The 23,010-nt window shown below is 44.2% G+C and overlaps 1 protein-coding gene across 1 annotated transcript in view; it reads right to left on the bottom strand.

The window, feature by feature from the left end:
* Positions 1-23,010, bottom strand: part of MAD1L1 (mitotic arrest deficient 1 like 1) — a 588,396-nt gene that overhangs the window by 511,408 nt on the left and 53,978 nt on the right. The window contains exon 9 of the mRNA XM_038763361.1: positions 16,624-16,710. Coding sequence (XP_038619289.1) covers positions 16,624-16,710 — 87 coding nt within the window. The remainder of the gene's footprint in view (positions 1-16,623; positions 16,711-23,010) is intronic.

Here is a 23,010-nt window from a genome sequence, read left to right as displayed (position 1 = left end):
GCGCTCAATAAATATGACAATGAATGAATGAATATAAAAGGACTTTACATACATTAGGAAGGACTTATTCTAGTATTAGGTTATTCATGTTCCTTCAGCAAAAGCTCCTACCATTTAAAAGGTGCACAATTATGTATACTCATAAACCAGACTATAGAAATTCCTTGTTGTTTGGAACGCGAGGCATATGATCAGATAATGATAAATAAGTAGCTATCATTTATGACTCCCCAGGAAGTGACAGCACTGAAGGAAAAAACCTCTTTACTTTCATTCAATCGTATTTATTGAGCGCTTACTGTGTGCAGGGCACTGTACTAAGCGCTTGGGAAGTACAAGTTGGCAACATATGGAGACGGTCCCTACCCAACAGCAGGCTCACAGTCTAGAAACCTTAGATACTAGATAATATTCATTCATTCATTCATTCAATCGTATTTATTTATTATATTTATTTATTTATATTTATTATATATTTATTATAATAGATAAGAAGCAGCATAGCTCAGTGGAAGGAGCATGGCCTGGGGAGTCAGAGGATGTGGGTTCTAATCCTGGTTGGCAACATATAGAGACGGTCCCTACCCAACAGTGGGCTCACAGTCTAGAAGGGGGAGACAGTGAACAAAACAAAGAATATTAACAAAATAAAATAAATAGAATAGAAAACACTTGACACCAGCCAGCAGATCAGAGCTCAGTCAACAACTGAGGAAATCTGGCCGACCTGAGAAATTCACCATAACCAAAATCGGCACCGTGACATGGTGGTCAGCCAAGTCAGAGATGGAAATACCCTAATACCCTATGTGACCACTTCCCCAACTGCAATAAAGTAAAGCAGGCGTCTGTAGGCAGTGTAGTCCTGTTCGATGGACTCTACGTTGCCACATTTACGAAAGCAAAGTGGAATCTGGAAGCTAGTGTCAGCATCAGCATCTGCTCTTCAGGGAACCTGTTCCAATTCAACAGGCTACAAGAATCAGGGAAAGATTTCGAGAGTTATCCATGCGCTGATGAGTGCTGATGACTATGCTCTGGAGGCAGTACACAAGGCAACACAAAGACGACTGCAAACTGCTTTGCAAATTCAGCCCGGCAACAGGTGGTGACAATGAATCCGAGTAAAACTGAGACAATGTACCAAACTACCCCCTGTACTATGTGCTCGGTTCAGAATAACAAAGTTACATGTTCCCTGCCCACAAGGAACTTGCACTCTAGTGGGGAAGATATATATTTACACTAAAGAGGTCAAAACATGAATTCAGAAGATACATATGAGAAGCAGCATATGAGAACATATGAGAACATATGTTCATATGTATATGAACATATGTTCTCATATGCTTCTTCTCATATGTATCTTCTGAATTCATTTTTTGACCTCTTTAGTGTAAATGTATACCTTCCCCACTAGAGTGCATATATATATGAACATATGAGAACACAGAGAACATATATATAGAGGGCATATATATATGAACATATGAGAACATTAGAGAAGCAGCGTGGCTCAGTGGAAAGAGCCCAGGCTTTGGAGTCAGAGGTCATGGGTTCGAATCCCGGCTCCACCACAAGTCTGCTGTGTGACCTTGGGCAAGTCACTTAACTTCTCTGAGCCTCAGTTACCTCATCTGTAAAAATGGGGATTAAGACTATGAGCCCCACGTGGGACAACTTGATCACATTGTATCCCCCTCAGTGCTTAGAACAGTGCTTTGTACCTAGTAAGCGCTTAACAAATGCCATCATTATTATTATTATTATATGAGTACAAAGGAGGGTGGAAATAAGTGTGTAAGTGCCAGAGACAGCTGAGGAGATGACATGGCTCCTGCTTGCCAAATCCAATGGCTCATACTCTGTCCTAATCCTCCTCGACCTCTCAGCTGCCTTTGACACTGTGGACCACCCCCTTCTCCTCAACACGCTATCTGACCTTGGCTTCACAGACTCCGTCCTCTCCTGGTTCTCCTCTTACCTCTCCGGTCATTCTTTCTCAGTCTCTTTTGCAGGCTCCTCCTCCCCCTCCCATCCTCTTACTGTGGGAGTTTCCCAAGGGTCAGTGCTTGGTCCCCTTCTGTTCTCTATCTACACTCACTCCCTTGGTGACCTCATTCGCTCCCACGGCTTCAACTATCATCTCTACGCTGATGACACCCAGATCTACATCTCTGCCCCTGCTCTCTCCCCCTCTCTCCAGGCTCGCATCTCCTCCTGCCTTCAGGACATCTCCATTTGGATGTCTGCCCGCCACCTAAAGCTCAACATGTCGAAGACTGAACTCCTTGTCTTCCCTCCCAAACCTTGCCCTCTCCCTGACCTTCCCATCTCTGTTGACGGCACTACCATCCTTCCCGTCTCACAAGCCCGCAACCTTGGTGTCATCCTCGACTCCGCTCTCTCATTCACCCCTCACATCCAAGCCGTCACCAAAACCTGCCGGTCTCAGCTCCACAACATTGCAAAGATCCGCCCTTCCCTCTCCATCCCAACCGCTACCCTGCTCGTTCAAGCTCTCATCCTATCCCATATGGACTACTGCATCAGCCTTCTCTCTGATCTCCCATCCTCGTGTCTCCCTCCACTTCAATCCATACTTCATGCTGCTGCCCGGATTATCTTTGTCCAGAAACGCTCTGGGCATATTACTCCCCTCCTCAAAAATCTCCAGTGGCTACCAATCAATCTGCGCATCAGGCAGAAACTCCTCACCCTGGGCTTCAGGGCTCTCCATCACCTCACCCCCTCCTACCTCACCTCCCTTCTCTCCTTCTACAGCCCAGTCTGCACCCTCCGCTCCTCCGCCGCTAATCTCCTCACCGTACCTCGCTCTCGCCTGTCCCGCCATCGACCCCCGGCCCACGTCATCCCCCGGGCCTGGAATGCCCTCCCTCTGCCCCTCCGCCAAGCTAGCTCTCTTCCTCCCTTCAAGGCCCTGCTGAGAGCTCACCTCCTCCAGGAGGCCTTCCCAGACTGAGCCCCTTCCTTCCTCTCCCCCTCGTCCCTCTCTCCATCCCCCCATCTTATCTCCTTCCCTTCCCCACAGCACCTGTATATATGTATATATGTTTGTACATATTTATCACTCTATTTATTTATTTATTTATTTTATTTGTACATATCTATTCTATTTTATTTTGTTAGTATGTTTGGTTTGTTCTCTGTCTCCCCCTTTTAGACTGTGAGCCCACTGTTGGGTAGGGACTGCCTCTATATGTTGCCAATTTGTACTTCCCAAGCGCTTAGTACAGTGCTCTGCACATAGTAAAAGCGCTCAATAAATACAATTGATGATGATGATGATGATGATGGCTCAGGGTGCTGGGAAAATTAATGGGAAAAAGCTTGTTGGAGGAAGTAGGAAGGGATTTGAATGTGGGCAGGGCTGTGGCGTGTGGGGAAGGAGGGAATATCAAGTCAGAGGGATAGCGTGAGCAAGGGGACGGAGCCAGGAGAATCGAGAGCATGGAAAGATTAGAGGGTTGGCTTGGGAGGAATGAAAACAGCATGCTGGGAATAATGGGAAAAAAGAGCAGACAGGCAAGGTGGGACTAGGTGGTAGAGAAGCTGGAACCCAATTCTGATGGGGAAATTCGCAGGGAGTGGATCGAGGGTTGGAAGGAGAGGAGAGATGTGGGTTGGGTGATGTTTCAGGAAAATTGAATCATTCAATCCCATTTATTGAGTGCTTACTGTGTGCAGAGGACAGTACTAAGCACTTGGGAACTACAAGTCAGCAGGAAGATGATCCATGCAGTAGTATGTAGTTTCGATTGAAGGAGGGAGAGGCTGGAAGACCAGCAAGAAGGCTAATGCAATGTGTAGCCAATGGCCAGACCAGAAGTTGTAACAAAGTGATAGAAACTAGAGTGGCGAGGAAGGAATGGATTGGCAAAATGCTATGCAGAAAAACTGGTGGGATTTAGCAGTAAACTGGTAAACTTGACCAATAAATTGGTAAACCTGATCAACAGCCAAGTCAGGGATGACACCAAGGTTGCAAGCTCATGGGGTGGAAAGAGAAATGGGTGTGTTCAAGGAAAAAGGGCAAACAACTTTTTGGAAGCAGCTGTGACTTAGTGGAAAGAGTATGGGCCTGGGAATTCAAAGGACATGGGTTCTAATCCCGGTTTCGCCACATGCCTGCTTAGTGACTTTGGGAAAGTCGGTTAACTTCCCTGAGCCTCAGTTACCGCATCTGTAAAACAGGACTAAGACTGTGAGCCCCTTTTGGAATATGGACCAAGTCCAACCTGATTAGCTTGTATCTACTCCAGCACTTACTACAGTGCCTGGCACATAGTAAGTGCTTAACAAATACAATAAAAAGTTTTTACTTTTTATGACATAGGATGTAGGTCTCAAACAATGAGTAAAAGCAACATTCTGTAAGGAGACAATGGCAGCAAACCAACCTTGGCAAATGGCAATCAGGAGTGGGGTTGCTCTCAGGAAGAGACTTCCAGGAAGCACAATGAAAATAGCAACAGACATTTGCCGCATCCCAATACAAAAGAGAGCAAACCATGTGACCTGAATGAAATGGGTCTGCTGGTTGCTCATAGATAGGGTCTCACCAACAACTGGGCCACTTGTGACTATGGAGGACCGTTACCTCTGTAGAGAATTTGTTGATGCAATCCCGCCCAAAAGACTTTTTGCATTGCAAAGCAAATAAAACAATGGTTACCTATACAACTTGATTGCCACTGTCCCTGAAAGAGGAGTAGAAATACTAGAGAATAGATCCCATTCTGGTAACTAAAGACTTCTCCTAGACTGAAGACCTAAAGACTAAATGTAGCTTTTCTTAAAATGCCATTCCTTTTTATCTTCAGATTGCTACCCCCACCTCTGAAGAGATGGCTGATAGCTGGGTAAGTGCATGATAAAAAGGAGTAGTAAAATATCAGCTTGGTTTAGGGCAGTCAAGCAAGGGCAGGCCAAAGCTGAGCCCATGTTCTTGTTTCATTTCAATCAATAATATTTTTAGCACCTATTTTAGGCATAGCACTGTAATCTAACAGTACTTGTGAGAGTTTAATAGAATTAGTAGACAAGATCCCTGCATTCAAATAGTTTTCAATCTTCCATGGAAGACACCTAAATAAGTTACAAGTAAGAGAAAGCAACAGAGTACAACGATACGTATATAGTACTGAGAGGGAGGTTGAGCTCCCATACACTTAGATGATGCAGTAATATCAAAGTCGTGGTTAAAGGGGAGAAGGCACAGGAGGGCATAGGGAGGGGAAGTGAAAGATTAATCAGGGAAGCCTTATTCCACCACCCCCTCTAAATAACCCGGGCCCTCTTAAAAAGCCTCATATGAGCGTTCCTGACTTCAAGCAAAACCCTTCACTCTCACGTTCAATCTGCAGTTGCCGCTCGTGTTGAACTGTAAAACTACTGATTTCATTTCCTTCTCTACCGTGACTTCCTTTCTGACCAGCTTGCACTGAGCACAACAAAATTAACAGTTATAAAGTTTGATGCTTGAAAGGAAAACGGCTTGAGGGAGACAACCCAGTGCCGTACAGATTATCTTCCCACACACATGAGATCACAATGTTCATTCTGGAGTAGTCCCAGAATGATTGGCTTAAGCTGGACTGGTTTGCTTCTTTTATGATTTTGCGGCAGACTTTGCTCTCCGCACTCCCTGCTCATTCCTTCGAAGTAAAAGCCTTCCAGGGTCACTTGGTTTTACATTGGAAAGAGACCCGGAAGTTTCACTTGATGGGATTCACTTACTCCAGCAGCAAAGGGAGCCCTTTTTCGGGAGCCTTCCTAAACATCTAAGGTGTGTCCTGACTCTCCTTTCTGCATTTTTTCATTCTCTGTACATTCGTGTTTTACCCCTGATTCACTCATCACCAATAATTTTTTGTACTTTTTTTGTTGTTTTTTAATAGTGTTTGTCAAGTGCTTTTTATGTGCCAGGCACTGCACTAAGCGCTAGTGTAGATACAAGCTAATCAGGTTGGACACATCGATGTCCCAAGTGGGGCTCACAGACTTAATCCCCATTTTACAAATGAGGTAGCTGAGGCACAGAGAAGTTATGTGACTTGCCCAAGGTCACAAAGCAGACTAGTAACAGAGGCGGGATTAGACCCCAGGCCCTCTGACTCCAAGGCCATGCTTTTCCAACTAGGCCAGGCTGCTTCTCATTCACCGCTTTCTCCACATTGTAAAAAAAAAAAATCCTAAAGGTAACAGCAGTAAGTACTAAATTAACACAAAAAAATATTTCTGGAAAAGCACAAGCAATCTGAAGACAAAAATAAATGGAATTTTAAGAGGGGTTATGTATATATTTACAATTCTGATGTTAGGAGAAGTCTTGAGCAACCAAAACTGGAGCTCTTCTCTGGTTACCACTGCATTCACTTCCTAGAAAAAACTGTTTATGCAGATCCAGGGTAAAGATCAGCCATGGCTGGAGGTATCATCGCAATGCACAAAAGTCTAATAATCTGGTTGGCTCTCAAATCCAAGGCTCAAAAATCTGGCTTCATGTGGGATGGGGTATGGGAGCAAAAGGAACAGATCTTTAACTCTCACCAGAGGAATTGGTGAAATGAGGATCAGAAGTTATCCAAAGACTTTCTAATTCAATATTTCTCTCTGCTGCTCTGAGGTTTCGAGAAATTAAATAAAAAACAATATCATAGTCTCCAAGGGATCTGCAGATCAGATTTTGCCTGAATTTCATTTGTTTCTCCTCAGCACATGAGTCTTTTCAAAACCAAACAACCTATAGCACGATTTGGGAACTTCCACCTGCCTTCATCTCTCTGGATGCTTTGCAACACCCATCCGGGTGGTTGTAGACTACACAGTATAAAGTTCGAGACAGACCCTCACAGAGTTGAAATTGCCAAAGAAGAATGTCATATGCTTTAAGGGTGTCGAAAAACCGAATTGCAAACACCACAGATCTATAGATTTAGGTTCTGGTTTTAAACTACTTGTCGAATCTGCCTATTGGCCCCCGATGCTTATAGGTGAGCAGAGGGAGGGCATCCCAAGTTCACCCTCAGAATGAAGGTGCCAGCTTTATGCCCTAATCTGCTTCACCCCTAAAGACATTCACCGTGACCAACAGCCCTTTGCTTTGCGAAAAAACCTACACATGGGGAAAAAGAAAGTGACAACCCCACCTTACCTACCAGCTGCCCCAGGGACATCAAAGGAGTGAGGAAGGAGAGAAGGGAAAGGACAACACTGACCACTCCCATCTCCCCCTTTTTTACGGTGTTTGTTAAGCACTTACTATGTGTCAGACACTGTTCTAAGCGCTGGAGTAGACACAAGTAAATTAGGTTGGACACAGTCTCTGCCCCTGTTTCTTGAGCTGCTGCTGCAGAGAGATCCACCAAGTGCCCAGTAGCAACAACCAGGAGATGGGGGAGTGAAGGGAGTGAAAAGTAGCATGGCCTAGTGGAAAAAGCCCAAGCCTGGAAGTCAAAGGACCTGGGTTCTAATCCCAGCTCCACCACCTGCCTGCTGGGTGACCTTGGACAAGTCACTTCAACTTCTCCGTCCCTCAGTTGCCTCTTCTTTTTAAAGAGGATTGAAAACTGTTCTCCCTTGTATCCCACAGCACTTACATACATATCATTAAGTTATACATTCTTTATGTCTATTAATGTCTGTCTTCCCTTCTAGACTGTAAGTTTGCTATAGGCAGGGAATGTGTCCACTAATTTGGTTGCACTGTACTCTCCCAAGTTCTTAGTACAGTGCTCTGTACATAGTAAGTGCTCAATAAATACCACTGATTGATTGACTGTTTAGACTGTGAGTCCAAAGTATGACAGGGACTGTATCTGTCTGAACTAACCCAGTGCTTAGAAGAGTACCTGACACACAGTACGCTCTTAATGGTGGTGGCATTTGTTGTGGCATTTATTAAGCGCATATTATGTGCCAAGGACTGTACTAAGAAGCAGCAGCGTGGCTGCTGGCTCACCGTGGCTCAGTGGGAGAAGCAGGGTGGCTCAGTGGAAAGAACCCAGGCTTGGGAGTCAGAGGTCAATCAATCAATCGTATTTACTGAGCGCTTACTGTGTGCAGAGCACTGCACAAAGTGCTTGGGAAGTACAAGTTGGCAACATATAGAGACAGTCCCTACCCAACAGTGGGCTCACAGTCTAAAAGGGGGAGACAGAGAACAAAACCAAACACACTAACAAAATAAAATAAATAGAATAGATATGCACAAATAAAATAGAGTAATAAATATGTACAAACATATATACATATATACAGGTGCTGTGGGGAAGGGAAGGAGGTAAGATGTGGGGGATGGAGAGGGGGACAAGGGGGAGAGGAAGGAAGGGGCTGAGTCTGGGAAGGCCTCCTGGAGGAGGTGAGCTCTCAGTAGGGCCTTGAAGGGAGGAAGAGAGCTAGCTTGGCGGATGGGCAGAGGGAGGGCATTCCAGGCCCGGGGGATGACGTGGGCCGGGGGTCGATGGCAGGACAGGCGAGAACAAGGTACGGTGAGGAGATTAGCGGCGGAGGAGCGGAGGGTGCGGGCTGGGCTGGAGAAGGAGAGAAGGGAGGTGAAGTAGGAGTGGGCGAGGGGATGGACAGCCTTGTAGCCGAGGGTGAGGAGTTTCTGCCTGATGCACAGATTGATTGGTAGCCACTGGAGATTTCTGAGGAGGGCAGTAACATGCCCAGAGCGTTTCTGGACAAAGACAATCCGGGCAGCAGCATGAAGTATGGATTGAAGTGGGGAGAGACACAAGGATGGGAAATCAGAGAGAAGGCTGATGCAGTAGTCCAGACGGGTTAGGATGAGAGCTTGAACGAGCAGGGTAGCGGTTTGGATGGAGAGGAATGGGCGAATCTTGGCAATGTTGCGGAGCTGAGACCGGCAGGTTTTGGTGACGGCTTGGATGTGAGGGGTGAATGAGACGAGGATGACACCAAGGTCGTGGGTTCTAATTCCAGCTCCGTCACTTGTCAGCTGTGTGCCTTTGGGAAAGTCGCTTAACTTCTCTGTGCCTCAGTTACCTCATCTGTAAAATGGGAATTAAGAATGTGAGCCCCACATGGGACAACCTGATTACCTTCTATCTCCCCCAGCGCTTAGAACAGTGCTTGGCATACAGTAAGTGCTTAACAAATGCCACCAAACATATAAATACTAAGTTCATTCATTCATTCATTCAGTCGTATTTATTGAGCATTTACTGTGTGCAGAGCACTGTACTAAGCACTTGGGAAGTACAAATGGGCAACAGATAGAGACAGTCCCTACCCAACAACGGGCTCACAGTCTAGAAGGGGGAGACAGATAACAAAACAAAACATGTAGACCGGCATCAAAGTCGTCAGAACAAATAGAATTATAGCGATAGGATAGGGAGGTGAGTGCCGTGCTGTGCAGCCAGGGAGAGTATCGAAGTGCTTAATGGGGACACGGCCAAGAGCGTAGTTGATGCAGAAGGATAATACATAGTAAGTGCTTAATAAATGCCATCATTATTATTATTACTCCCTTGGTAGTCCCTGGAGCAGTCCCCAGAGGAGCCCTTAGAGCCACCTCAGAGCACTCCCAGACCAGTATCCAGAGCAATCTTGGGGCAGTCCCTGGAGCAGTCTCCGGAACAGTCCCCAGAGCAATCCCAGAACAATCCTGAAGCAGTCCCCAGGGCAATCCTAGAGCAGTCCTGGAGTAATCAATCCCTGGAGCAGTTCCCAGAGCAATCCTGGAGCAGTCCCTGAAGCAGCCTCAGAACTGGCAACATGACCTCTTTAGCTGGATAGTTCTTCTTTTCTGTCCCTCCATACTTCCCGGGGGATGAAGGAGAGCAGCAGGTGAGGTGGTTTGGAGACGCCGGAACATGGGAAGCAGCCTCGAGCTGCACTGCCCAGATTGTGAGTGAATTCTCTGGGTCCTCCCTTCCTTTCTTCCTTCCTCCTAGGCTGCTCCGCCCTCCCAAGGAGCAAGAGGTGTGCACATTTCCTGACCCAGCTGAGACAGAGGCGCAGGCAGGGGGATGGGAGATGGGGCCAGGGCAGGTGGCGGGGCAGAGACTTCGTATCAGGGTGTGTCACTCTCCTTGCCACTGCAGAGCTGGCAGATCCCGGGCTGCAGCCAGGAAAATTCTCTGTGACTGTCTTTGAGCCAACTTTGGTATAATCCCAAGCATCTGCCATGGTGCTGAGGCACTTCTGGATGGAGTGGACACAAGATAATCAGATCCCACATGGGCTCGCAGTCTAAATAGGAGGGAGAACAGGTATTAAATCCCCACTCTGCAGATGAGGAAACTGAGGCCAGAAAAAGCGAAGGGTCTTGCAAGCAAGTGGCGGAGGTACGATTATTGTCCAGGTCCTTTGATTCCCAGGCCCAGGCTCTTTCCACTGTGCTGTGCTGCTTCTCCTGGCAGAACATCCATACGCAGATGTCCTGGGGGCTGGATAGTGAGAATGCAGAGGAGAAAAGTTGAGGCTAGTGAATTAGATATGGAAGCCATCCGGAAATAGGTGAAAATTGAAAGTGTGGGAGCAGATGGCTTCGTCAAGGGAGGGGAAAGTAGATTGAGAATAGAAGGAGACCCAAAATTAAGCCTTGGGACACTCACAGTTAGGGAGTGGGATGTAGAGATTGGACCAACGAAGGAGAGTGAGATCGGCCACACAAGAAGGAGAGGATGGTGTCAGAAAAACCAAATTTGGCAGAAGCATATGCTTCAAGTCATATAGAGTTCTCCCATGAATTCCATTTCTCACAAGAGCATAGCAAAATGCAAGAAGAGAGAATTGTGTCCGATAGACAATTTAGGCTCCTACAAGTTCATTTCTTAGGACAAATTGTGAAGCTCTGATCAAATCAATTATTCTAAGTGTCAAAAAGGGCAACCATAACATGGCTTAAACAAACAAAAAAAGAGCTTACTTAAACGTAACAAATACCATTAAGAAAAAAAGTGCAATACGGAAATCCCTTCCTACAACAGTCTTCTTTAACTGTGCTTTTCCGTTAGTACTATTGAGTCTTAATGCCTACATTTATTCTAGCCCTCTTTTATTTTCTGAAAGCTACCTTAACCTAGATTACCTCCACTCAACACCTTCCCTTGGTTCCACCATACCATTTTCTCCACCCACTCATCTGAGAGACCTTTTTTTAACCTGATTTGGCAATTGAAAACCCTTTTCAATAGTAGTTTGTTCTCTATTTATCATCAATGATGAAACGCTAGTCATTTCACACAAGGCCATATTTTCCTTGAATAGTATATGAAAAATAACACAAATTAGCAATTTACATGTGTACAGCTAAAAAAAAAAATCAAACTCAATCTTTACTATTGGAACATATTAACACTGTCAGTCAGCCAATCATATTTACTGAGCACTTATTGTAGGCAGAGCACTGTACTAAGCACTTCTAGACTCCCCCGTCTAGGTTGTGAGCCTGTTGTTGGGTAGGGACCGTCTCTACATGTCGCCAACTTGTACTTCCCAAGCGCTTAGTACAGTGCTCTGCACACAGTAAGCACTCAATAAATACGACTGAATGAATGATTTAATTAATTAATTGATGAGTACACTGTATCACTGACACATTCCCTGCCCATGAGTTTACAGTCTAGAGAACTGTAACATTGCTATTTGATCACTTCACTGATTCTTATTAACAATTATTATTATTATTACTATTATTATTAATAATAACGGCATTTGGTAAGCACTTGCTATGTGCCCAGCTCTGTACTAAGAACTGGGACAGATACAAGATAATCAGATGGGCCACAGTCTCTGTCTAAAATGGGGCTCATAGTCTAAGTAGGAGGGTGAATAGGTATTGAATCCCTATTTTACAGATCAGGAAGCTGAGGGCCAGAGAAGGGAAGTGACTTGTCCAAGGTCATACAGCAGGCAGGTGGCGGAGCAGTGATAAGTACTCTGACTCCCAACCCCATGCTCTATCTACTAGGACACGATGCTTCTTACATCACCCATGTCAACCTCCCTCACTGCCTTCCACCAGGACAACCCAGGGTAGAAGCCCCACTGTCCTGCAGTAGCAGGAGTGAGACCCAGAAGAGACCCCCTTGGCTCAAGGGCCCCAATAATATCAGGAGCCGTAAGGTCCCCGTAGCTCCCTGGTGAAGATCCAGAATCTTCGCCTCCTGCTAGAATGGCCTAGGTGTGCAGCTATCTCTGACAAGATCTGTTATAAACCATGAAGACTGTGTGAACCACTCCCTCCAGGAACTGTGTTTGCCTATTATGCTTTGCATTGTGATCCTGGGTCACTGATTTTCTCCCTTAACAATGTTCTGTTTTCCCTTCTTATTGTGCTGGGTGTCTACCCCATTTAGATATGGACCTAATGAATCTCTCCTTCATTCCCTTTTCACTTCTGCAGCAGCCACAGGGAGGGGGATTAGCTGCAAAAAGGAAGTGCTTATAAAAGGCTGGGGGAAAGGGTAACCTTAATCTCAGTACTGAGAAGTAGAGGAGTCAATCAGTCATGTTTACTGTGGGCAGAGCACTGTACTAAGCACTTGGGGGAGTAGAATATAACAGACAAGTTCCCTGCCCACAAGGAGCCTACAGTCTACAGGAGGCACAGAGTGGGTCACTCGAGGAGGTCCTTTCCTACATCTTGTCCTTGCTGCATCCAATCTCATTCCCGCTTCCTCCCACTTCTGGGTAAGAGTTGGTCAGTCAAGGAGAGAACACATGAGGCAAAGATGATTCTTTGGACATGGGCTTCTTCTGAGACTCTGACCCACGGAGTTAATCATTGCAGCAGAAGTGGGTAATTACAGCTGGCTTCTCTCCACAGTCTAAGCAACACTGCCTCAAATGGTCTCTCGTTTTCTCACAGAATTTAGATTCACCTATAGGTCCGTTCACCAGGCTCATCATTTATTCATTCATTCATTCATTCTATAGTATTTATTGAGTGCTTACTGTGTGCAGAGCACTGTACTAAGCGCTTGGGAAGTACAAGTTGGCAACATATAGAGACGGTCCCTACCCAATAGCGGGCTCACAGTCAAGAAGGGGGAGACAGAGAACAAAACAAAACATATTAACTAAATAGAATAAATATGTACAAATAAAAGAAATAAATAGGGTAATAAATATGTACAAACATATATACATATATACAGGTGCTGTGGGGAGGGCAAGGAGGTAAGGCGGGGGGGATGGGGAGGGGGAGGAAGGAGGGGGCTCAGTCTGGGAAGGCCTCCTGGAGGAGGTGAGCTCTCAGTAGGGCTTTGAAGGGAGGAAGAGAGCTAGCTTGGTGGATGTGCAGAGGGAGGGCATTCCAGGCCAGGGCGAGGACGTGGGCCAGGGGTCGACGGCGGGGCGGGCGAGAACGAGGCACGGTGAGGAGGTTAGCGGCAGAGGAGCAGAGGGTGAGGGCTGGGCTGTAGAAGGAGAGAAGGGAGGTGAGGTAGGAGGGGGCGAGGTGATGGACAGCCTTGAAGCCGAGGGTGAGGAGTTTTTGTCTGATGCGTAGGTTGATTGGTAGCCACTGGAGATTTTTGAGGTTCACACTGCTTGGGGACAGGTTCTGTCATCCACGATTCCTAGCAAGACTGGGTTCATCTTCATTAGTCTACCTAAAGGCTCCACAATGCCTTCTGCTCAAGATAGAATTTATTCTACTGACACAATATGAAGCCAGAGAAAACAACGGTGAAATTCTATCACACACTTTCAATGGCACTTTCCACTACGGCACTGTGGCCTGCTATAAATGACATTCTGCTTTTCCCTTTTTTGTGTTAGTATGACCAGAAGAGCCATGACCCTTACCCTGTCTCCTCACCAGCACCACAGAAGAAGTCCCACTCCTGCCAGAAGCACATTACCAATCTTGAAAACACATGGTAATTCAACCTGTACTTACAAACTGGTTCAGCAGGACCAAGAGTTTAAGCACATTCCCTAGTAAATTCAAGTGAGAGTTTCCAAATTCTTTAACTCAGTCCCAGATTCTTGGTCACTGGAGCAACAATATAAACAATGCTATATTTTGAAGACTCTAATTCATAAAATGCAGCTGCTAGCTTAACCTTGATTTCACCAGGTTCACTTATTAAAAAATCTACAGTGTCACAACAGTGTCACTCAGTGTCATTATTATTCAGGAAGTATGAAAAACCAGAAAACATGTTAAGAGAGCTGTCAAAAGAGAGAGGCACAGTACGGAAATTAAACACCCAAGGTCTTCGAAGGCAGCATTATAGTGAAGGATTAGAAGCTCTGCAAAGGAAAACACTAAGGCAGGGAGAGAATGTGTACATGCATATACATATTCCACAGTGAATCAATCAATCAATCGTATTTATTGAGCACTTACTGTGTGCAGAGCACTGCACTAAGCGCTTGGGAAGTACAAGTTGGCAACATATAGAGACAGTCCCCACCCAGTGGGCTCACAGTCTAGAAGGGGGAGACAGAGAACAAAACCAAACATATTAACAAAATAAAATAAATAGAATAGATATGTATAAGTAAAATAAATAGAGTAATAAATATGTACAAACATATATACATATATACAGTGAAGCAATATGATGTTTCTCCCCTTCTTCTAGATTTACCCTAGGCAATCTCTATAAAAACAAGCTCCATGCAGCTGCAACTCATTCTCTGTATTGGGGAAAGGGGTGCACATTAAAAGGAGTTGCTATTGTGTACCATTATTGTTCCTTTTTATTACATATTCGTGTGTGACTGATTTCCTAAGGTCCTGCCCAATATGAACTCTTGCTATTGTTAAGAACTAGCTTCTTGCCACAGCGAGAGGAGGCGGCTTAGAGGGACTAAAAAAGCGCTTCATTATTAACAAGTGCTGAATTTACAGCAGAAAAATAGGCTAGTATTAATCACCTGGCACAAATGAGGTGTTTTCGCCGACAGCTTGAAGATACTAGCCTGTGATCAAGGATGAATTTAAATTAAAAATTCAAAGTGTGACACACAGCATCTGCCCCTTAATAGTTGAATATATTTATGTGCACAGCTATCAGACACCACAACGCTACGGCACTGATACGACCCGAAAGGACAAGCTATATTTGTACAAACACAAGAGTTTGTGTGACCTTCTGTAAAAAGCTGCATTAGTTGATGGCGTGGCAAAGAAGGGTTAGTCTTCAGAGTAAGGGCTAGGAAGAAGGGAGTCGGAGTGCTGATTCCAGCTCTCGCCCTGCCAACTTCCTAGAAAAATGGGGATACTATTACACGTTGGTCCCGGTAACCCAGAAATGAGTCCTCATCAAGATAGTATGAAATAAGAAATTGAACTCAACCAATGCTTGAAGTTAGAAGACCTTCCAGGGACCTCTCCCACTACAGGTCTTGTACCTTGCAGCCTACAACCCATTTTAGCTCATCACTCCCAAAAGGAGACTGTGTCCTGCAGCCATGGGGAAAGAGATGATGGATGGGTCACACAGGCTGGTACCTAACATTGGAAGTCCCCAGTCCACTGGAATGGTGGCCTAGGATACAGCAGCCCCTTCCTCATCCAAGAAAGGAGAAGCCTACGATCTACTGCATCAGCAGGGAGGGACACGAGCAGCCTTTAATCCGAATGGAAGATGGTACTAAATTTTCATCTTTTAGGCTTCAGGCTGAAAGTTAGCCCTCGAGGGCCTGTTGAAGTAATTTCTAATATAACAATGATAGATTTTTAATATGCTGCTTATTATTTAGACAGTGGGCCATGTGTCATGGTAATTTCTCCAGGTCTCACTATAGTGCTTGGTATTTTGCAATGTACTTAGGTGATACTGATGTTGCGTGATTCTCTTCGATGACAAGGATTATCCCTATCTTACAGATATGAAAGCTGAACCCCAGCAGGTCAACTAACCGGCGAATAGTCATCCCAGGGCTCATTCCAAGGTTCTTTCTAGCACACTGAGCTATCAATTTCTTAGAAATCTATAGATCCCTGCAGGGGTCCAAGACTATAGTTTAAAAGGAACTGGAGATGGGTGGGTGGAAATTTATTTGCTTATTGGTGTTTTATTCAAAGAGATTCTGACGTCTATAAACTTTCAAATGATCTATACCAGGAGATATAGGTAGGTGTCTAATTGTTTCAAAAAAATACCAACATCTCCTTGTTTCTAATGTACTATTTTGTTTTCAAATAAAAGCTAAATGAAATGGCTACCTGAAAAGTTGCTGAAGCTTTCATTTGAGATCATTTTCAATGACAGTTGCATCTGGGAGTTGCTTTTGCAGTCACAAAAGAAATTCTTACCTTTTGAGGTTTTAAACTAAATCGATGTGATGATATCCAGCATGTTTAGGGTTATGTTAAGGAAATAACAAAAATCCCCTTCTGGATGGTAATGAATTACACAAAAGCAGTCTCAAAAGGACAACGGGTGCTGCAACAGGAGAATCAATGGACACACACTGATTTAGCCTTTTCTCCCCCATCCTTTCCTTAGCTTGTCATGGGATCAATCGTGGACAGGCCACCAGAAGGAAGTTAACAAGTTAAAACAAGTCGATGGGTTTCTAAGAAGAAGAATGAAGGTAGGACCCCATTAACTACACAGAAACCAACTCCGTTCAGCTAGCTTCCCCCTGACCAGTATCACTTACCTGTTTCCGATGGTATTGTTCTTGTCTTTCAACACCAGTTCCCTCTGCTGCAGTGTGACAATGTACCTCGAGAGATCGTCGGGAGTCCTAAGTAATGAACACAAAACAAAATGTTAAAAACCCCAGAAATATTCACCGCTGATGTTCCAATGGCCCCACTGTCAGTTAAGGATGAATATAAGTTGTCCTTGTAAACCACAGCTTTGTAGACTTCATTTTAAGTTTTCATCCTTAATGTTTTACATAACATTACAGTCACCATGGCATACAGTTTTGAGTAGCCATTTTTCCATGATCACATCATGCATCACTTGTCATTTCAAGCTAGATGAACTCAAACTACCTCTGGCATTCAGAGCCCATTGAGCTTGGCACCATTCCGACATAGGTAGCTCATTACAACTTCCAGGAAGTCAATGTAGCTATTTAATATTAACTGTTAAAAATCAGTTCGCTGTGCAATACTATTGAATTACTGTTTGGACAACTGAACACAAGATGTGTGTGTTGGATGGGGGGAGCAGAGGAAGATTTTTTTGGACACAGTTAAATACTAAATTAATGGTGCTGGAAGCTGGGACACAACCAAGGCAGACATAAAAGTATGTCCTCAAGAAAGGGTGTAGCTCCTTTTGAGCAGATATTTGGAGAAGTTCATGAGACAAGGAGGCAAATAGGAAGACAACGCAAGACGCTGCCGACAAACATGACAGCTTTTGTGGATCCACTATGTGGTAATAATTATGATGGCATTTGTTAAGTGCTTAGTATGTGCCAGGCACTGTACTAAGCACTGACGGCAGGTTCTTTTAGGCCACACCACAACCACAGATGAACTTCACAGTCAGCAGTGTCTTTGCTGAGGAATGAAAGACAACAGTACTAATGCAATCTGAGTTATCAAACACACAGCACTGAACTCATGAAAATAGAGAACTTAAAAAAGAGGTACTTTAATATGTACAGCAGTTATGTTACGGTGACTTGCCTTGAATTTGAATAGCATTATAAGAAGCTTAAAACGTATTTTGTGGTTTCTTTTTTTTTTTAATCACAAATCCTCTCAAATTTCACCTAGAGTAATGTAAGCCATGGAATCGCTAACCCTATTTATACCATAAGTCTTTGGTTTTGTCAGCTGTGAATGCTTTTAAGGATACGTCCTTTAGAATACCCTGAGCATTTGTTGACAGCCTTCTAGACTGTAAACTTCCTCTAGTCCATAAACTCCTTGTGGGCAGGGAACATGTCTATCAACTCTGTCATACTGCACTCTCCCAAAGGCTTAGTACAGTGCTCTGCACACAGTAAGCACTCAACAAATACCATTGACTGATTAATTTAAAACAGCTAAGCTACTATGCTGCACCTAAAACTCAGGTGTTATGACCACACCTAAGGAATTTTAGATCACAGATGACCACCTCAGCCCACAGCCTCAATTTCCTCATTTGTAACAGAGCAGAGAGCCAACTCATCCTCATTCACATCTCTGAAAGCTCAGACAAATGGGCATAACAATTGGGGTTGGTTTTCTAAGTCAGGAGATGACCAATTTGTTGTTAAAGGAAAAGCTGGACAACTGAATTAGTCTGGGTTCCGGTAATTGGTTCTTTTAAACAGATCATTAAGAGACACTACTGGACTACATCTTGCACTCTAAATGGAAAGCTTTCAGGAGAAAGCATTCACTGACTACCTACTGGTTTATAGGAAACAGACTATATTTGCTTCAATATTCACTTTTCCATTTTTCCACTTAGAGGTTTGGCAAAAATCTCTCCTGCAGTGGGGAGGGGTGGGAGAGATCTCTCGGTAAGCACTCTTAAAATCTGGCCAACCCACTATGCCTTAAGACCTCCACAAGGTAATGCGCTCAAACTCCCCAGGGTCTCACTGGAAAGTCTTGATCACTTCGGTCTGTACCTATGACTTGGTTGCTAGCTGGCAGACGGCCCTCAGTCAATCAACCAATAGTATTTATTAAGTGCCTCCTGTGTAACCAGCCTTGTACTGAAGATTTGATGGAATACAAGAAAGGTAGAAGGCCCGATACCTGACCATAAGGATCTTGCGGTCTAACAGCTGGGTGGTTTACAACCAGAAAGAAGAAATGCTTGTGTAGATGGTTGTGAATGCCAAAGTGCTGAAATGATAGATGGGGCATGTGACCTGGAGAGAAGAATCAGAGAAAGCCTCCTGGAGGAGGTGGGATTTCAGAAGGGCTTTGAAGATGGAAAGAACTTTGGACTCCTCTCCCCCTCGTCCCCCTCTCCATCCCCCCATCTTACCTCCTTCCCTTCCCCACTGCACCTGTATATATGTATATATGTTTGTACATATTTGTTACTCTATTTATTTATTTATTTTACTTGTACATATCTATTCTATTTATTTTATTTTGTTAGTATGTTTGGTTTTGTTCTCTGTCTCCCCCTTTTAGACTGTGAGCCCACTGTTGGGTAGGGACTGTCTCTATATGTTGCCAACTTGTACTTCCCAAGGGCTTAGTACAGTGCTCTGCACACAGTAAGCGCTCAATAAATACGATTGATGATGATGATGATGATGGTCAATGTGAACAGGGAGACAGTTACAGAGGAGGAAGGATGTGAGTCGAGTCCTGAGGTGAGAGAATCAGAAAATGACTTTCCTACAACTGGAACTTATACTCAAGTAACCCATCTCATTTACTGAGTGCTTACTGTGTGCAAAGTACTGTACTAAGCATTGGGAGAATACAATAAAACAGAGTTGGTATGTCTCTTAGGTAGCAATCTTACACTTTTATTTCTCAGAAGCTCAAAGAGCTTCACACACATCACCTCATGTCTCCTCACGACACCCTTACCAAGGAAAGATTATTACCTTTATTTCCAAGATGGAAAAACCGAAGCTCAGAGAGATTAAATAAATTGTCAAAAAGCCACCACCAATGTAGGAGCCAGAACAAAAAGTCGTCCTTTCCAACCCTTTTGCTATACCACGTTATATTTGTTTTATCTCTTACTTCTGGAGAAAGGTTGTCAAGTATAAGTGGGTATATTGGACTAGGCAGGCTAATTTAGCACTGTAAAATGGGGGAATAACAGACTTGGGTCCACAATGATGATTCAGTGCAGTAGATCATCTCCTTTATTCCTGCCACAAGACCTAGGCCTTAGTATCTCATTTGGGGCAGAATTAGCATTTACACATTCCCTAGATAAATAGGAAGGACAGACTAAAGGGCAAATGAAGAGACTGCAAGCAACCTTCAAAATCTGATTCTGGATTCTAGTCATTCAATTTCTGTCTGCCCCTCTCCACCACAATGCAAAAAGTAGAAAGTTGAATGCTGTTTTCCCTCCTCAGAGATCCAATCTCCTTCTGCAATAACCTCAGAGAAAAACAAAAACCCTCCTTTCCAGAATCTGGATAGCAATAACCCAACAGTAAGGAGCATTTGATACCAATTTAGCAACAAGGGTTTTGCCCTAAGGTACAAATTAGCCCAGCAAAGCTTGGAGCTAAAGTAATGCAGTCAAGGGACAGAATTACTGTTAACCAAAGCTCTCCAATTTCCTTTGAAGTAAAGATAATTTGAAATGTAACAATTTAATAATGATAAAAAAAGTATCAAACTGCTCAAATGAAGTGAAAAATGAACTTAATAGGATGTCCATCAGAACTGCTGCGCTTCGATCGCTTCAAGGCACTCAGTTACCCTTGCTAAATATTAGCAAATAAATAAATAGCACAGGTTACAAGCTTTTTCTTCATTTGTTCAGTTTGAACATCTCTTTTTAAAATGGCAAGGAAGTTTATAATGGCTTCTAATAATCTTTTAACCAAAGTGAAGAGACTATTACAAAACTCTGAAATTCCAGAAGTCATTTTTAGTGCCATTTTAAACCCTCTGCAAGCACTGCTCTATAAATCTCATACTGGATTTTGAATGTTTATTTCCTCACCAACGTTTTATGCCACACATTTGTGCAAAACTTTGATCGTCTATCAGTTCGCACACATATCACATTTTCCCAAGAGTTGCCCCTCCGGTGACAGAAGTTTAACAATACCTGCAACTCAAAAATAAGGTCAAGATTTTTGTGTTACTCCCACCCCCACATATGCCCCCAAAACATCTAACCCTACTTCTCCACCTTGTTAAGTGAAATTTTCCAAAGCAAAGAAACCTGCTTAACCTTAAGCATGAGAAATCTGAAACCTAAGCTCAGGACAACAACTTTACACTGATATTAACCTCAGAAGAAAATCAGTCAGTAAATCTTAATGAACTTCCTCCACTTTGTGCCTGGCTCTGTCCTAGGCCCTGTAGGGAGTACCAGAGATAGACTACCACACAATCCCTACCTTTGATGAGCCTAATAGCTACACAAATATGATGATGGAGGCTTCCATCAAAAACTACTAATGGCATTTGTTAAGTAATAATAATAATTATGGTATTTGTTAAGAGCTTACTATGTGCCAAGCACTGTTCTAAGCTCCAGGGTAAACAGATGGTGATCAGATTGTCCCACATGGGGCTCACAGTCTCACTCTCCATTTTACAGATGAGGTAACTGAGGTACAGGGAAGTTAAATGACTTGTCCAAGGTCCATGGTAGACAAGTGGCAGAACCAGAATTAGAACCCACGACCTCTGTCTCCCAAGCCCATGCTCTTGCTACTAGGCCATGCTGCTCCTCTTACTATGTGCCAGGCACTGTACTATGCACTGGGGTGAATACAAGCAAATCATGTTGGAAAAAGTCCCTGTCCCACAAGAGGCTCGCAGTCTTAATCCCCATTTTACAGACAAGGGAACTGAGGGACAGAGAAATTAAATGACTTGCCCAAGATCCCACAGCAGACAAATTGCAGGGGTGGGATAAGAACCTAGGTCCTTCTGACTCTCAGGACTATGCTCTAGCCACTAGGCCATGGGACCCTAGTCCTGAGATGTGGGGAAGGGAAGGAGGTAAGACGGTGGGGATGGAGAGGGGGACGAGGGGGAGAGGAAGGAGGGGGCTCAGTCTGGGAAGGCCTCCTGGAGGAGGAGTCCTGAGACCGAGAACATGAAAGAAGGAATCAACTGCAGTGCTAGAGGTTTACGTATCACTACTCGCGTTCTCTCACCCCTGCCATTCAGGGAGAACAGAGAACGGGAAAACAGAGAGCTGGAGAACAGGATGCAGCAAATCAATAGGTAGGGAGAGGTGCAGCACACTGCACAGAAAATGCAAAGGATTTTTATGTGCAGGAGCCATTTATGGCTGGACTGACCGCAGCACAGCGCCCATGCTGTGCCACAATGCCATAATCAATCAATGGGATTTATTGAGCGCTTGGGAGAGCCCAATACAACAGAGTTAACAGACCCACTCTGAGCCCAAAGAGAGCTTACCATCTAGAGGGGGAGACAGGCGTTAATATGAACAAACTACAGATATGTACATGAATGCTATGGGGCTGCAGGTTGGACGAATCCAAACTGCCTAAAGGACATATATCTAATGCACAGATGATGCAGGAGGGAGGGGGGCAGTTGGGGAAAAAAGGGCTAAATCCAGCTTGCAGCCCCAGCATTCTTTATCACCCACACTGGCCAGCTATCATCCAGGATTCTTACTGGGCCTGTCCACCTTCATCACAGACAGAACAACCCTAGCACATATTTCCCTATTTGCAAAGCTAGGACTCAAACCCAGGTGTCCCAATTCCCAAAGCAGTGTGCTTTCCTACTAAACGGGCTCAATAAAAAACTAAACAGAGATGGTACTGGTAAGTATAACAAACAACCAGAGTACTAAATCTGTTCTCCAGAGAACAGGATATGAGGGTTTCCACGAACCTTTCACAAGATGCCACTTTACAGAAGACAGGTTTTCAAACACTCCACAGTACATACATAGGATACTTGGAAGGAACGGAAAGAAAGACTGATCCTTTGAGACAGAAGACCAGCTTTATATCTAACAACTACTGCCAAGTTACTATTTCTACTTCTTCCCTGCCTCAAAAATGCTTAAAGGGCTAAAGAGCTAATCCCTTATTTTACAAGTTCCTCGGAGCTACCAAAAAAAATGAAAAGGTAAAGAATCTGGATGTTCCCAAATCAGAGGATCCTATCTCATTTGTGTCACAGAGTAGATTTCCACTCTGAAAAACAGTAAGCCCAGTGAGAAAGATCCCAAAATCCAGCAATAAACCCAGGGTAAGATAAGCCTATCTTCACAAATAGTGAAAAATGGCAGAAAATTCTTCAAATGAGTTGAGAATTATGTCAAAGACTGAGGTAATTCTTCTGCATACTAAAAAGTCAAACACCCAGGAGTCATTTGGAAGCAATGAAAAGCAGCATGGTTCAATGGAAAGAGCCCGGGCGTGGAGTCAGAAGTC

The sequence above is a fragment of the Tachyglossus aculeatus genome, chromosome 21 (assembly GCF_015852505.1).
Source record: "Tachyglossus aculeatus isolate mTacAcu1 chromosome 21, mTacAcu1.pri, whole genome shotgun sequence".
In the NCBI taxonomy this organism is placed as follows: domain Eukaryota; kingdom Metazoa; phylum Chordata; class Mammalia; order Monotremata; family Tachyglossidae; genus Tachyglossus; species Tachyglossus aculeatus.
The sequence above is the reverse complement of the archived record's forward strand: the minus strand, read 5'-3'. Positions and strand labels throughout refer to the sequence as shown.